The sequence below is a fragment of the Melitaea cinxia genome, chromosome 29 (assembly GCF_905220565.1).
Source record: "Melitaea cinxia chromosome 29, ilMelCinx1.1, whole genome shotgun sequence".
Lineage (NCBI taxonomy): Eukaryota > Metazoa > Arthropoda > Insecta > Lepidoptera > Nymphalidae > Melitaea > Melitaea cinxia.
The window spans coordinates 4,787,865-4,803,517 of NC_059422.1; the positions used below are offsets into that span (position 1 = coordinate 4,787,865).

Sequence of the window (15,653 nt, forward strand, 5' to 3'; positions counted from 1 at the left end):
TTACGGAATAATTTTAATGTAAATAGTATCAATGTAATAATATACATATAATTTCTACGGCATAAACTTTTTTTTAAACTAAATATTAAATATTTTAAAAATGTTTTAATTATTTCTCAATGTAGGTATATAACCTTTTCACATTATAATAAAAAATGAAAAGTGATAAAAATGATATAATTTATTTTTAAAGATTGATAAAATTGATTATTATTAATAATTTTCATTTTATTTTCAATGTTCTAATGCTATTTAGTAATCAAATAGTTTATAATTTGTATTTTAATTTTTCTTTTTTTATATAGGATAATAATTATTGAAATAGTAGCTTATGATCACCTCAAGTGGCAGCACTGGATTCTGCCACCAAAAAAAAAAAAAAAACAGTCGGCCACGCTTGCCACAAAAATCATTCCGGGGGATCACTCAGTCCGTTCCCCCTTATTCATTATATTCCAATATTGCTGTAGTGCTGTAGTTACCATAAAATCATTTAACAAAATCATTTTACGCTTTACAATTTGCAATGGCTGATCTAGATGATTTCTTCGCGAAGAAGGATCGCAAAAAGTCAAAATCGGTCAAAAAGTTCGCGACTGCTGACGAGTTAGCAAAAAAATTGGAGGATACAAAACAAAAAGCTGATGTCAGGCCGAAGAAGGAGCGGCCAGTGCAGGAAGGAGAAGAGACCGGCCGAGCGGGGGTATGTAAAATTTCTGAAAGTCATAATTATCTTCGAATTCATTTTCGCGATACGTCAAACGCAGGTGAGAAAACTCGACTCTCGATGTAGGTTGTACGAAATGACACTGAAATGCCGTCGCGTGGAATACTTAAATGATATTTGTCTTTGAATCTTTTGTTAGCGTAATTTGTTTGACCCGGTTTTAATGTGACGTGCCTTTGCCCTTTATTAATTGGTGAAGTTCTAATTGTCAATGTGACTCAAAAAATGAAATGCGAGAGTGACAATCCTCGAAAATCTTGCTTGCAAATAACATGCTGTTGAGTTAAATATATTTATTGTTCTTCAATTTGTATTTCTCAATTAAGTTCAAAAATAAGACAAGCAAACAAAATGGTTAATAGCAAATTGTTTTGTTATTTTAACAATTGTGTATAGATATATATACTAGGAAACCCGCATTGGAGCAGCGTGGTGGATTAAGCTCTGATCCTTCTCCTACATGGGGATAGAGGCCTATGCCCAGTAGTGGGATATTACAGGCTGAAGCGATACTAGGAAAAATATGTTTTTTAATGATTATGTTTAACATACATTGATTGTATGTGTCATATTGTTTTACAGTGAAAATCTTTATATGTCTATAAATATAACAAAGGCATACATAATTTAAAACAAAATAATATTATGTATGTACATAATTATCAAACACATTTAAGAAAAAACATTATTGATTATAAAACAACTTTAAAATGTATATGTACTTGAGAAGTACTTCAATATTAGTTAAAAATAAATTATAAAGCACATACGTCGACGGAAGATTGCAAGAAAAAATGTCATTATGTATAATTATTACTTAATTGCATATTTTATTTATTGCTTACTGTTCCATGCAGTTTTTGTCTGCATTCATTTGAAGAAAGAAAAATGTACATACATACATATAATCACGCCTCTTTCGCGTAGGGGTAGGCAGAAACTATTTCTTTCCACTTGCTACGATCCTTACATACTTCTTTCGCTTCGTCCACTTTCATCATGCTCTTTGGTTTAGGGTACTCTTGACCTGGCCTTTTTTCAAGATGTCCCTTATTATATACTATATATCCTGTGGACTATCCTACAACAAAAAAAACTAATCCACTTCTTGAGATTAATACGTTTAAATAAACTAACAAAGTCTTCAGCTTTATATATAGCCATATAGATTTATTATAGTTATTGTAACTGTCTCCTTGTGTCATTACTTAAAATGGTTTTTGCTGTTACCATCAAGTTATAATTCTAAAGTATTTGTTAGTTGATAACTGATGGCGGTTTTTCTAAATACATCAAAGATTTGGCAAACTATAAACTCAGTCAGTCAGTTGTAATGATAGCATGGTAATATTATAATTACATTTTTCTGGTCAGTACCAACAAGGTCTACAATTTTTACAGCTGGGCAACTGAATTCATTAGACTAGTTATACAACTCATGATTGATGGATACTTTCTGTACTATGATTGCCCATTCCTATTATGTGTTTAGGGGACTCAGAAAGGGGTCCAATGAAATCTTACCAAATCTCATTTAAAAGCGAGGGAGGATAATCGAAAAACTCACCTCAACTTCAAAAAATATAAAATATTACAGATATTAAAAATATATATATTTTGAGTGTTCATTTTGTCCGCTAAAATAAATGTCATGACTATTAAAATCATTTATTTTGTGCTTTGAAATGTATTTAATTGAAATAAATTAACTATAGTATACCTGAACAGTTATATATATAGTATTATTATTTTCCTGAATAATAAAAATAAATTTAGTTTAAATTTTTTTTAGTAATTAATTTATGTCCCCTTATATCTATCCAGTACATTGAGGTAGAGAACAGTGAAAAATATCCTACTTATAAACCTACTAATACTACTTATATATCCTACTTATATGGTATGGAGAAGCCCATGTGGGGAAGTATTTACACTTACAGAAGATCACAGCTAAATAACATTACTCTCAAGTACCTGTTTTCCTGTGTTGAGTAAGCTGGCTAGAGCTAGGCGAGAGTCATGGCTCGGTTCCGGAACATTCATTTGATGCTTCTGGTATTGCAGCCATCAATAAGCTACAGTAACCGCTTACCATCAAGTCGGCCATATTCTTGTTTGGTCCTCAAGTTATATAAAAGAATGGGAAATTTATCATGTTTGATTTTTGGTCAATTTGGCTTTCCAATATTTTGGCAATATTTCTAAGTTAGGGGTGCACTGGTGGGGTTGTTACAGTGATTCTAGTTGTGTTGTGTACTTTCTTTCGCATATTAAAATAAACTATTGCATAATTAAGTTCAACATTATGACAAATTGACTGTAATTATTATTGCATACTATAGTAATATTATTAGTATTTCAGTCTCCTGTGAATGATAATGAAACATGAGTCATTGTTTGTTTTACTATAACAGATTCTATGTATAACACCGCTGGACCAGCGACGCTTAATATAACAGATATATACAACACATTTTATCCATGTTTTTAAAATTATTATAGACAGAAGGGTTTATCGTCTGAGGTTGGCAATCGAGAGTTGTCAGGAGATCACTAACAAGTGCTATGCCAACATCTTTTTGTGTTGTCTTTGCATAGTTTATTGAAATCAATGATATATAAGTATAATTAGCCAAAGAGTGGAATTGAATAACTATTTCAATTAGCCACGGCTTAACCCTCTGTTGAAATGAAATGAAATCATTTATTTCGCCATGAGATACGCACACTTAACGATAGTCAAAATAATATAATTTGCAAAAAAAAAAAAACGAAACAATAATGAAAGAAAGTTAAGGTAGCAAAAATATCAAACAATAAAATAAAAATTAACATCTTAATATTACATATGGTACATTACAAACTTAGGCAACATACCCAGTGTTATAAGCCACCTTAACTTAGTCAAACTATTAAGTTACTCAAAATTTCTAATGTCTCGGTAGACATTACCTTCCTATTTTATCCTCGGCTTTATTAAATATTATTAAATTATTAAAAAAAGAAATGTCACTCGTGTATGCCGAGATAGAGATAAAAAAAAGTCAGAGGAAAAATCTCTCGCTACTCTTAATTAAAATATAAAGTCATATCTATACATATGATAAAATGGTAGGAAAGTAAAAACTGCACATTGAATATTTTTTTAAAAGAATACTTAGGATGTGATCTACAATCGATACCGAAGCCAAAAATATAGTTTTTAGAATTTTTGTCTGTTTGTCTGTATGTATGTCCGGGATAAACTCAAAGAGTACTGCATGGATTTACTTCAAATTTGGCACAAATATTATTAAGAAGTCGGGTCAACATATAGGCTACAAATTATCACGCTATCACCAACGGGGAACGAGCAGTGAACCTTTATTTCTTCAACGCATTCTGTAACAACGTGTAATCTAACGACGCATATTTGAATGTTGTTATTATGTTAATAACCATGCTATAAGCTAGCTTCATACTATAAATAAAGACATTCTGTAGTATATTTAGTATCAGCATTGCACCCGTGCGAAGCCGGGGCAGGTCGCTAGTTCAAGATAAAAACGCAACATTAAGACCATGAAATGATCAGGACAAACAAGAGACAGCCAATCGTGTGCGCCGAAACCACCACATGCCACCTGCTCACAATATTTGTAACTGTACCTATTTACAGGGTGGGTCGTAGACAATTGGTCGAGCTTTATTCAATCCCATGCCTTTTCATCATATAGGTATTCATTGTTGTTATAATAGGCTTAACTACATAAAGCTCGCACGATAATTTTTTTAAACTTTCGTAAAAGCAGAGATTTAGCCGAGCCGGAATCTTATATATTAACATAGACATTCCTATAAAGGAACTACTTTTTTTCCTGAGCCGTCATTTAGGAAATATTTATTAGTGGTCGTTCCTGACCGTTACATCATTCGAGGCATGTTGATCACTATGACTAACAAATAAATGCCTATTTTTCCGAATGTTTATTATATTTTCATAAATATACTGCGACGCAAAGATCAGGATGTTGGTCTCTTTAAAATTCTCTTTCAGAGGTTCTTTACATCCCATTTTGTACATATAACGGATAGCCCTTTTCTGCAGAATAAAAATGACATTAATATCAGCCGCATTGCCCCATAGCAAAATAAGTATACCCTGGTCTTCCACTAATGTATCATCAGAATAACATTAATAATATTTGTTACAGGAGGAAGAAGAATGGAAAGACTACGAAGAACCAGTGAAAGACTACACGGGTCTCAAGATCCAGGTGCTCCAGGGTAACGCGGGCGCTCAAGAGTCGGGACGCGACAGTTCCGCTGAAGACTCAGCGCCAGAGAACACCAAAAATAAAGGGCCCTGGAATAAACCGGTAATATTTGTAGTTTAGTTGCTTGGTGTGACCTAGAAATAGAATTTTATAGGATAGTAACAGTGGTTGTTGATTACCGTTTCACGCCGATAGTAAATATTTCAAATTAAAATTTGGTACATTCGTTTTGTTAATGTGAATATATTACATTTTGTCACGATAATTCGATATTCATTTACCTGCGCCTGACGGTTTATCCCGCGTAATTTTCAATACAGGGGGAACGTCGGGATAAAAAGCCGGTCCGTTATTCAGAATCTGGAATGGCCATCTATGTACTAAGTTTCATTAAAGAGGGAAAAACAAATTTTCACTCATCCTGGCCAACGTTTAAAATATTAGTAGGATTGACAAACTTGTACATGACTGGACCAAACTCTCATTTCTTGTATGGTGAACAGAAATGACGACCAACGCCCTTTTATTTACATACACGTTTCTTTTTTTCCGTTCATTTGACGACAGTATATTATTTATATTTTATGTAAAAAAAAATTGATTAGGTAGATAATAAATTGGATATGATAAAACAAATACACAGTAAACAAAATATCTACGTCCTTATAAAACTAAATCCTCTTGATTCGTCTGTATTTTTAACTTGTTAATTTTGAGGAGGTTCACCGTATGGTCTCCTGTTTTTTTTTTAATCGAAAGCTGGTGTTGGTCGTGTGGTCCCATTTAAATATGATTGAGATCTGTCAAGTACTTTTCGAGTTATCAGTAATACGCATTATTACTTGTTTGACTATTTTTGGCTACTTACGTTGCATTAGTTGTCGATGTATTGAAGTCGGGTTTTTATTTTTATTTTTATTAGCGAGCAAACAATTATTTTTGTTGGAAGTTTGAGGTTTTCAAAAGATTATTAAAAATTTTGAGAATTAATTTATATGAAAATATCTATACATATAATAAAATGGTAGGAAGTCAAAACTGTACATTGAATATTTTTTTAAAAGAATACTTGGGGTGTGATCTCCAATCTTTTTCAACGAGATCTTTTTGTAGATATAAAATGTAAAGAAGAAACGGGTAAATGAATGTTATTTTAAAAGGTATAATCGTAGGTATTTTTGGTGCTGAATAGCGTTCACGCAGACGACGTGGCGGGCAGCAGCTAGTTAATAAATAAATATCTACACAATACACACACGGTCGTCTGTTTCTAAAGTAAGCAACTTAATGTTTGTGTCATAGGTCACAGCCGACTGGTATAGCTACATATTTTTTTTTCGATAAACATACTTATAAATAATACATATATAAATATATATTCATATTACACCCAGATTCGGGAGGGGGGATCGAATCCACAACCCTCGGAGCAAAAAGCAGGGTCACTACAAATTGCGCCAACGGGTTAGTCAAAATAACACCATACATTTACATTATTTTTCTTACATTTACATTATTTTTCTTTTCGACCGACCTAAAAATAGACTTGCAATCATAAACCAGACAAGTTTTCGTTTCTTAGTACAAATAAAAACGGTTTCAGTTAAGTAATCGATAATACGCTTGTCCCGAATCATTAGATTGTTATGACGCCGCGTTGGCGCAACGGTTATAGCCATGGATTGTACCCGTTGCGCTGGTGGTTGCGGGTTCGATCCCCGCACATGACAAACATTTGTATTGGCCATACAGGTATTTGCCGTGGTCTGGGTGTTTGTACAGTCCTTGTGGGTCTCCCCACCGTGCCTCGGAGAGCACGTTAAGCCGTCGGTCCCGGTTGTTATCAAGTACACCTGATAGCGATCGTTACTCATAGTAGGGAATATATCCGCCAACCCGTATTGGAGCAGCGTGGTGGATTAAGCTCTGATCCTTCTCCTACATGGGGAAAGAGGCCCTATGCCCAGTAGTGGGATATTACAGGCTGAAGCGAATCATTAGATTGTTAGTGGCGGTTTTCTTCTATAAACCTTATCTACCTCTGATTTTGCTTACTATTTGATGTAGAATTTTTTATTGAACAAGCATAGCAAGAAACCGACTGAGGAAGTAAAAGTCCTCAACTTAAAAGGAGATCAGAGCCAAATAACTGCGCTCTAGCAGGTTGTGTTCCTGTAGTGAGTGAGGTGACCAGAGCACCTGGGAAGGGGCGTAGATAGGGTCGGCTGTTGCAAGTGGCTCTAGACTAAGGCATACCATTAGGTGAAACGTATGCTTGTTTGCCATTCTAAAACTAAATAAAAAAAATTATATCGACATGAGTTACCCTACACAAATAATATTGAATTCTGTTGATGTTAATCAAAATTAGAGATGAATGAAATACCGGCTGACCACGATTAAATGTTGTGGAGATTTGTGGAAGTTTCTAGAAGGTCTTCAAAAACTATCGATTTACTTATTTTTAACCGACTTCCAAAAAAGGAGGAGGTTCTCAATTCGACTGTATTTTTTTAATGTATGGTTACTTCAGAACTTTTGACTGGGTGGACCGATTTCGACCATTTTTTTTTTAATCGAAAGATGGTGTGTGTCATTTGGTCCCATTTAAATTTATTTGAGATCTAATAACTACTTTTCGAGTTATATCTATTAATGCGTTTTTACTTGACGTTTTTTTCGTCGACCTACGTTGTATTATACCGCATAACTTTCTACTGGATGTACCGATTTTGATAATTCTTTTTTTTGTTGGAAAGGAGATATCCCTACTTTGGTACGATGATAAGTAAACCAGGATCTGATGATGGGATCCCAGAGAAATCGAGGGAAACTCTCGAAAATCCGCAATGACTTTTTACTGGGTGTACCGATTTTGATAATTTTTAATTTTATCGAAAGCTGATGTTTATCATGTGGTCACATTTAAATTTTGTCGAGATCTGATTACATCTTTTTGAGTAATCTTTGATAACGCGTAGTTACTTGATTATTTTTTCGTCGATCTACGTTGTTGTAAGAATAAAATTCTACGCGCACAATGTCATAGTAACAATAATTTTCACATAGAATAAAAATTTTAAGTTCAATTTCTAATTTCAACATTTTCTAAATTTAAATGAATAATTAGTTCAAGATTTGGCTTAGAATAATATTTTCTGATTTTGTTTCAAGTATATGAATATTCATATGTTTGAATCAATGACCTCCTTTACTTGAAGTAAGTTAAACTATAAAAATATATTTATGCTCATATAAATCAGATAACAATTATATTAAAGATGAGCGCTGTTGCTGTCATTTGAATAATATTCATAATTGAATCCTGTTAAGTTTTGTACAAAATGCTAGTTGGACCTGGCAATTATTTGCTATGAATAATATAGTAATAATTATGATATGTATTTTAGCAAAAGATGAGTTTTTTGGAATATTTTGTTTTTATACTATGGAGGTTTCAGCTTTTTTGTATACATAAATAGTCTGCATATGCCCCATCTAAACAAGCACTTAGGGCTTGAACGATGCCTTGTGTTTCACTGGTTGTAGAAAACGCTGTTTGACGCATGACAGTACCCAGCAGATAAAAGTTTTAATATATGTATTATTAATTCTGTATATATGTCAGTATGTATGTATTTATGTATCTATGTATGTATGTATGTATATGTTTAATTATTTGAATATTTATAATAAATTTGCTGTAACTTGTACACCTATGCTGACGCTAGACCATTTCCTTTGCCCTAAGGTTGCCTGGAAGAGATCGCTTTTTAGCGATAAGGCCGCCCTTTGTACCTAATGAATATATTGTCAATATTTTCTTTCTTTCTTTGATATGTATCATTTCTGTTTTTGTTGTACAATAAAGTGTATTATTATTATTATTATTATGATTAATTCTTACCGTTGAATTCCAATTTATTTATGAGATATATCATCATATCATACCATAAAATAAAAATGTAACGGGTCGCTGTCTGTACATTTAAGATTTATGGGAAAAAATATTATTGAAGAGAATTACGAAGTCGCGAGCACAGTTAATAGTTAATATATATACAAGTTGTGGTATATTAATTGAGGAAAAACAAATTCTAAGTGCCTATTTTATCTCCTGCTGCTAAAGTCTATTCATAGCTTATTTGCACGGTATATTATAAAGTTAACCACAATCGGTGGAGCCGGCCCCTAAGTATATATAAGAATATTTATATATTTGTTTCGATAATTATACATTATTGCCTTTTTACCTAAAGGCAGCTTATCGCCGAGTTGCACGAAAAGAAATTAAAATTTAAGTAGTGATTAAACTAATTTAATCGCAAGAATTGTATGAAATTCTTTTGATTAAATTATTTTAATCTGTACTTAAATTTTAATTTTGTTTCGTGAAACTCCGCGTAAGACACCTCTCCTCTAACTTATCAAAAGTCCATCACGTTTGTATTGACATGACAATGTATGACTCTATTACAGGTGGAAGTAGAGCAAGCGGCGCCCCCGGCCCCCCCTCCGGAAGAGAAGGTCAAGTCTCAGCCTTCGACGTACGTGCCGCCGCAATCCCGTAACCGGGACGTGGAACCGGTGCGCAGACACGCGAGCGTAAGTCGTATTTAAAGTTGATAATTATGTGATAAAATGTTTTGTTAGCTCCGAAACGCGACCGGGGTTTACTCCTTCAGAACGCTACCGCGATAAAGACATTAATTTTCCTTCCTCTTTTTGTTTATTGTACTGTTTTGTTTCTATTATTATTGGAACGACTGAAAAAAATGTGATACTAAAACCATAAGAAAAATATATAGCGGAAGTCACGTAATATCAGTCACACGACTGTATAATATGACGTTTGTAAAACTAAAATATTACTAGTAAACGTTTTTTTTTTTAAATTATTTAAATAATTTTATATTGTCGACAAAAATAAATAAAGACATGTTTTTTTATTTCACTTAATAGTTTTAATTATTATTATTATAATTATTTGTTTGATTTATTTTGTTTTAATTAAAAACCAATCAACAAAATTAAAAAAAAAAAAAAAATCGAGAACTAGAAAATATATAAAATTCAACAGTTTTTTTTTTCAAGCTGTGTTGCTTCTATACTATCCGAAGGAACTTCCTGAACCTAGTGTACCATGACACTACATAATTTTACTCATTTATATATATTTTTCTTATTTAATTTATGTAAACTGTAAACGAAACACAAGATTAATAAAAAAAGTTTTCTTTCTTTCTTTCCTTGCGCGCTGCACGTTACGTGCGTAGAAAATTAGGTGATGCGGGAACTCGTGAAACCGGGATTTTTTTAAAATATAAAATTAATATATTTTTTTTAAATTTAATTTTTTTTAATTTAATTAAATTTTTTTTTATATATTCGTTGAAAATTTCGTAAGTGTTTCTGGGTTTTGATAATGTATATAACTTGACACGTAATCTAATACATCGTCCTACGTCCACTTTTAGAAATCGGAAACATGAACAACAAAACCCGCATGTTACTTTAAGAGTATTTTTGGAATATGGGATTATTATTATTTTTTTATATACCACATAAGCGATTACCGTAGCCTATAGACGTCCACACCAGAAAAATCACAAGCGCGTTACCGACTCTTCCCTCAATTCTCCCCAGGAGCTCTGGTCATCTTACTCACCACAGGAACTACCATGCTTGAAAGAGTATTATTTAACTGTGATCTTTTATAAAGTCGAGATACTTCCCCAGTCGGGCTGCTCTAGATTTTGATCAGGATAAACCCTGCTGTGCCCTTTTTGAGTTAATTATAATATGGGATAATTTTTTTTTCTTATTCTCATTGTGGTTTTCAGTTAATCTGTTCATATGTACGATTTTTATTTTTGTGTACCCACACATTAGGAATTCTAAACATTTTTGAATATCATATCAAAAATTGACCGCTCCAGCGGGGATCGAACCCGCGTCTCTGACTGACCATGTCGGATCGGATATAATCTGTTCATAATAAGTATTTACTGATCTCGATAAACATATAATAGTAATCTAATTAGTAACCAGATGCTGTTGTATAATTATATATATTAACTAGCTGACCCGGCGAACTTCGTATCGCCTAACACAAACTTTATCGTATGGTATTAAAGTTCAAATTGACTTTTAAGTATTATTACAAATCTTTTGTGTGGGAGTATAGAAAAGTGTTGTTTTTAGACTTTTTCAGGAAATTTAAATTTTTCTTTTTTAGAATTTTTCTCTCCGTAAGAACCATCCTCGTACTTCAAGGAATATTTTTAAAAAAGAATTAGCGAAATCGGTCCAACCGTTCTCGAGTTTTGCGCTTAGCAACCAGGGATATTCCGGTATGGGTTATTTACCTTTATAAAACGGTACTTACCGAATCAAAATAACGGTAAGAGAATCATTCGGTAACCGAATCATATCGGTAATACAGTATCGAAATAAACCGGTAGTAGGCATAACGTTCGCGTCGTAAGTTTAAGCGGGCAATTCCCGTTCTTGTAGCTGCGCTGCGCTAGCTCGGATTGCGGTCCGAACGTACACCATATCTCTTATCTCATTCGCTCCCGTGTGTTGCGTGATTTTACTTAAAACTTATTTATTTGTGATAGACGACAGGCCCCGGGCGTAGCGCGAGCAAGTTTTCATCTCTTTTTCGCGTTAATGTTTACATTGCATATAACGAATAATTCAAAACAAAAAACTTAATTACTTTCATAGTTAAAGAAGCCAGTCTTATGAAAAACCAAGCATTATCAATAAAAGCAAAGGAACATTACAGATTCTTCATTTCAAACGATGGCTCACAGATTTTGTCACCCTCTGTTACTTCTCCGAATCATTTAAAACCGAAATACATAACGTTATATTTCGGTATTACAGTTTAATCGGTAACCGTTTTATTACGGTTTTGGAACCGAAATAAAACGGTAACCTTTTCAATCGGTAACCGATTCATACGGTAACCGTTTCAAACGGTTACCTTTATGAATCGGTTTGGCGAACCCTGTTAGCAACACATTCAGCGACTCATTTTTTTATTATAGATATACTTGTAACTTTGTTTAGCTAAAGTTTAATTGCTAAAGATTGATTATTTAATAAAGATTTATTTATTTGATAGTTAAAAGAAAATAAAATTAGCTGAGTCAAATAAAATCTTTGATTTTTTTTTTAAATCCCGGGATCGCGTTTTGTTATTCCCGAAATCCCGGAATTAATAAAAAGGGCCGGGATAGAATTTTCTAGTTGCGTAGAAACATAGTCGGTAGAACCACTTCGAAGATTCCGCAATGCTTGAAGACAAAAGTTTTCGAGCAATGCGTCCTGCCTGTGTTAACATACGGAGCCGAGACGTGGACACTGACGAAAGGGCTGGTCCACAAGTTAAAAGTCGCTCAACGTGCAATTGAACGGGCTATGCTTGGGGTCTCTCTCAAAGACAGGATTATAAATGAGACTATCCGCGAGAGAACGAAAGTAACCGACATAGCCCACAGAATTAGCAAGTTGAAGTGGCAGTGGGCTGGTCATCTGTGTCGCAGGACCGATGGCCTTTGGAGTAGACGGGTCCTAGAGTGGAGACCGCGTCTTGGCAAATGCAGTGTGGGACGTCCTCCGGCCCGTTGGACCGACGATCTACGTAGATTGTGCCGGTGTAGGCTGGATGAGGATTGCGGAAGACCGGGATGTGTGGCGCGAACTTAGGGAGGCCAATGTCCAGCAGTGGACCGCGATAGGCTGAAGTGTGTGTGAAGTGTGTATATTCGGGTTGGGTCGTGTCACCGTGATTTCTTACCCAATATTTGTCTATATCACTTATATTGGCTTATTGCCTTATGCCTTAACTCAAGAAATGTAATTAATAATAATAATAAATCACGAAATCTGGATAACAAATATTAATTACACTAAGCCTGCCCCATATTTTGTGGGGGATACTTATTATGGGAACGATATAAATAAAATGTTGTTCTGATATTCCAGTCCAAGAACGCGCCGGACATCCACAACGACGACTACTTCCCAGTGCTGGGGGCGGGCGGCAAGCGCGGGGGCGGCTGGAGCACGGCGGGGGGCGGCGCGCCCGCCCGCCCGAGCAGTGTGCGCCAGCCGCTCGCGCTCGGGAACCGCTACACCTCGCTGCAGGACGACAGCTAGCCTGGTGGGTAACGACTGGCTTACTGAGTAGCTGACAGACTGCTTTACTGAGTGACTGGCCGACTTGCTGGCCAATAGGCTAACTGGTGGACGTGCTGAGTAAATGACTGACCGAGTTGTTGAGTGACTGACTGCCTTGCTGAGTGAATTATTGACTCACGGACTTGCTGAGTGACTGCCTGGCTGACTTATTGAGTAAGTGAATTATTGATTTGCTGACTCAATGACTACCTGACTTGCTGAGTACGTAACTTACTGATGTGCTGAGTGAATGACTGACTGATTAGCTGAGTGAGCGATGATTGATTGACTTGCTGAGTGACTGACTTAGTTGATTGAATGACTGAGTAACCATTTACTGACTTACAGTGTGGCTGAGTAACTAATTAGTTGCTGAATGACAGTGAATAATTGTGCTAGTAGTATTTTATAGTCAAGCTTACTGCTCAACGAGAAACAGAAGTAGCTGTAAAATGACTGGATGGTTTAAGTTCGGCTCCTATATTAAAAAAAGAGATTTGTTTTAAATTATTTATTAGTAATACAGAAATGTCTCTTTGCTGTGTGGCTACGGCACTAAAGAATTTAGCCACCCCCTCTCTTCCCGTGGGTGTCGTAAGAGGCGACTAAGGGATAACAAGGTTCCACAACCACCTTGGAACTTATGAAGCCGACCGATGGCGGGATAGCCATCCAACTGCTGGCTTTGAAATACACAGGCCGAAGACGGGCAGCAGCGTCTTCGGTGTGACAAAGCCAGTACTGCGGTCACCAACCCGCCTGCCCAGCGTGGTGACTATGGGCAAAACACACGAGTTCACGTTATTTTTGGCGTAAACTTGTGGAGGCCTATGTCCAGCAGTGGACTGTATAGGCTGTAATGATGAAATGTGTTTATTTTCGCAGGTTACACTCAGTTTCGTAAGGAGAAGCGGTAAAGTGAAGTGTCATTACGGACTTGTAAGCAAAGCGTTTAGCTAACTTCTACATTATATCATACAAACAAGAACAATGGCGCACTCTCTTTGAATCCCACCTGCAACATATTTAGACAACAGTTGCTATATAAAAAAATAAAAAAGTAATTATTATGTGTACTTTTTTTGACAGATGTCGTTTTTATTGTATAGTCTGTGTTTTGTAGACTTATAGTTTTAATGAATTTTTTAGTCCTACCTATCAACCTCTTTCGAATCTTATCTGTTCTGCTTGATTTTATATTAACTGAATTAACAAGGCTACTTATTTAATTTAAACCTGACTAATTGTAAGTATATTTGATTGAAAAAATTATGGAAACCTGTATTAAAGAGGTAGTATTAAATATAAATTATTTTATTTAAAATTGTAAATATATTAGCTATGTAACTGTAATAGAGCATTAAAAAAAATCTTATTGTCTTTTAAAAATTAAAGTAATTACTATTTTTATTAATTTTCTACAAATTGTCTTTACCTCTTAACAATATTATCAAGTTGTGGTAATAATACTATTATATATTGGTAGTGATGTTATAATTTAAACATCATTTACTGTAATAAGCTCGAAAACCTATTTATCGCTAACTGTCAAACGCGACTTATCATTCTTGAGTAAATTGCTAAATGTCACAAAGTATGCCGTTGTTTAATTACATAAGACAATATGTATGTCATTAAGTTGCGTTTGTTTGTCTACAATTTTTTAGCCTTATTATCCTAATTGTTACCTTATATTTTTTTTATAAAATTAATAAGTTAATTTCAATGCTTTTTTATTATATAGCAAATGAATTAATTTCAATGCTTTTTATTATATAGCAACTGAATAGTGCAGAATAAATTATAAGTGCGCCGTATATTCGTTATTTTCTATGTTTATATTGATGAACTTTACATGTAATTGAAATAGCAGTGTTATTAAGTCGTGTGATGAAGATTTTGGTGAAACTTTTAAAGAACTAGTGCTCAAGCGTGGAACGACTTAAGAAGAAAAATGATATAAAAATAGCAACAAGTAAAAACATGTTTCGGTTACCTCTTGTACATTTTATTGTATTCGAAATATAAATATTAAAGTTGTCGGGAAATCATTCAAAACATGTTGTACCATAGTAATAAATTATGTATTTAAACATTATCGTATTCTCATTGCACCCTTTTACCTATTTCACATACATAGAATTCCTAACACTCAACGGCCTGCTCTACTAGAATTTAAATTGTCTGGGATTCGGACAAATCATAAATAAAAGCAAGACCTGGGCACGAAAAACGTCTGCATTAAATGCGCGGGAATGTGGTGGGAATCGAGCTCACGGCCGCTGGCGCATTAATTTATCGCTGTGACCATTACACAAAAGCAGTTTAATATGACACTGAGAAAATTGAAATAAAGCTCGTTATCAATCAGTCTGGATTATCAATCATATAAATACTCGCGATTTCACGACAGCTATTTACATTACTTAATACAATTATATGACAAGCCACCAAAAATGATTTTTGCATTATAAGGA

The 15,653-nt window shown here is 34.4% G+C and overlaps 1 protein-coding gene across 1 annotated transcript; it reads left to right on the top strand.

Moving 5' to 3' along the window:
- Positions 1-327: 327 nt before the first annotated feature.
- Positions 328-15,271, top strand: LOC123667851 (protein CDV3 homolog). Its single transcript, XM_045601688.1, has 5 exons — positions 328-703; positions 4,921-5,085; positions 9,463-9,588; positions 12,982-13,159; positions 14,062-15,271. The coding sequence occupies exons 1-4, from the start codon at positions 527-529 to the stop codon at positions 13,153-13,155; spliced, it is 642 nt and encodes a 213-aa protein (XP_045457644.1). The 5' UTR covers positions 328-526; the 3' UTR covers positions 13,156-13,159; positions 14,062-15,271.
- Positions 15,272-15,653: the final 382 nt, after the last annotated feature.

Coding starts and splice junctions, on each gene's coding strand:
- LOC123667851 (XM_045601688.1), top strand. CDS start 527: ATGGCTGATCTAGATGATTTCTTCGCGAAGAAGGATCGCAAAAAGTCA. Junction 704..4,920: donor AAGAGACCGGCCGAGCGGGG/GTATGTAAAATT, acceptor TATTTGTTACAG/GAGGAAGAAGAATGGAAAGA. Junction 9,589..12,981: donor CGGTGCGCAGACACGCGAGC/GTAAGTCGTATT, acceptor CTGATATTCCAG/TCCAAGAACGCGCCGGACAT.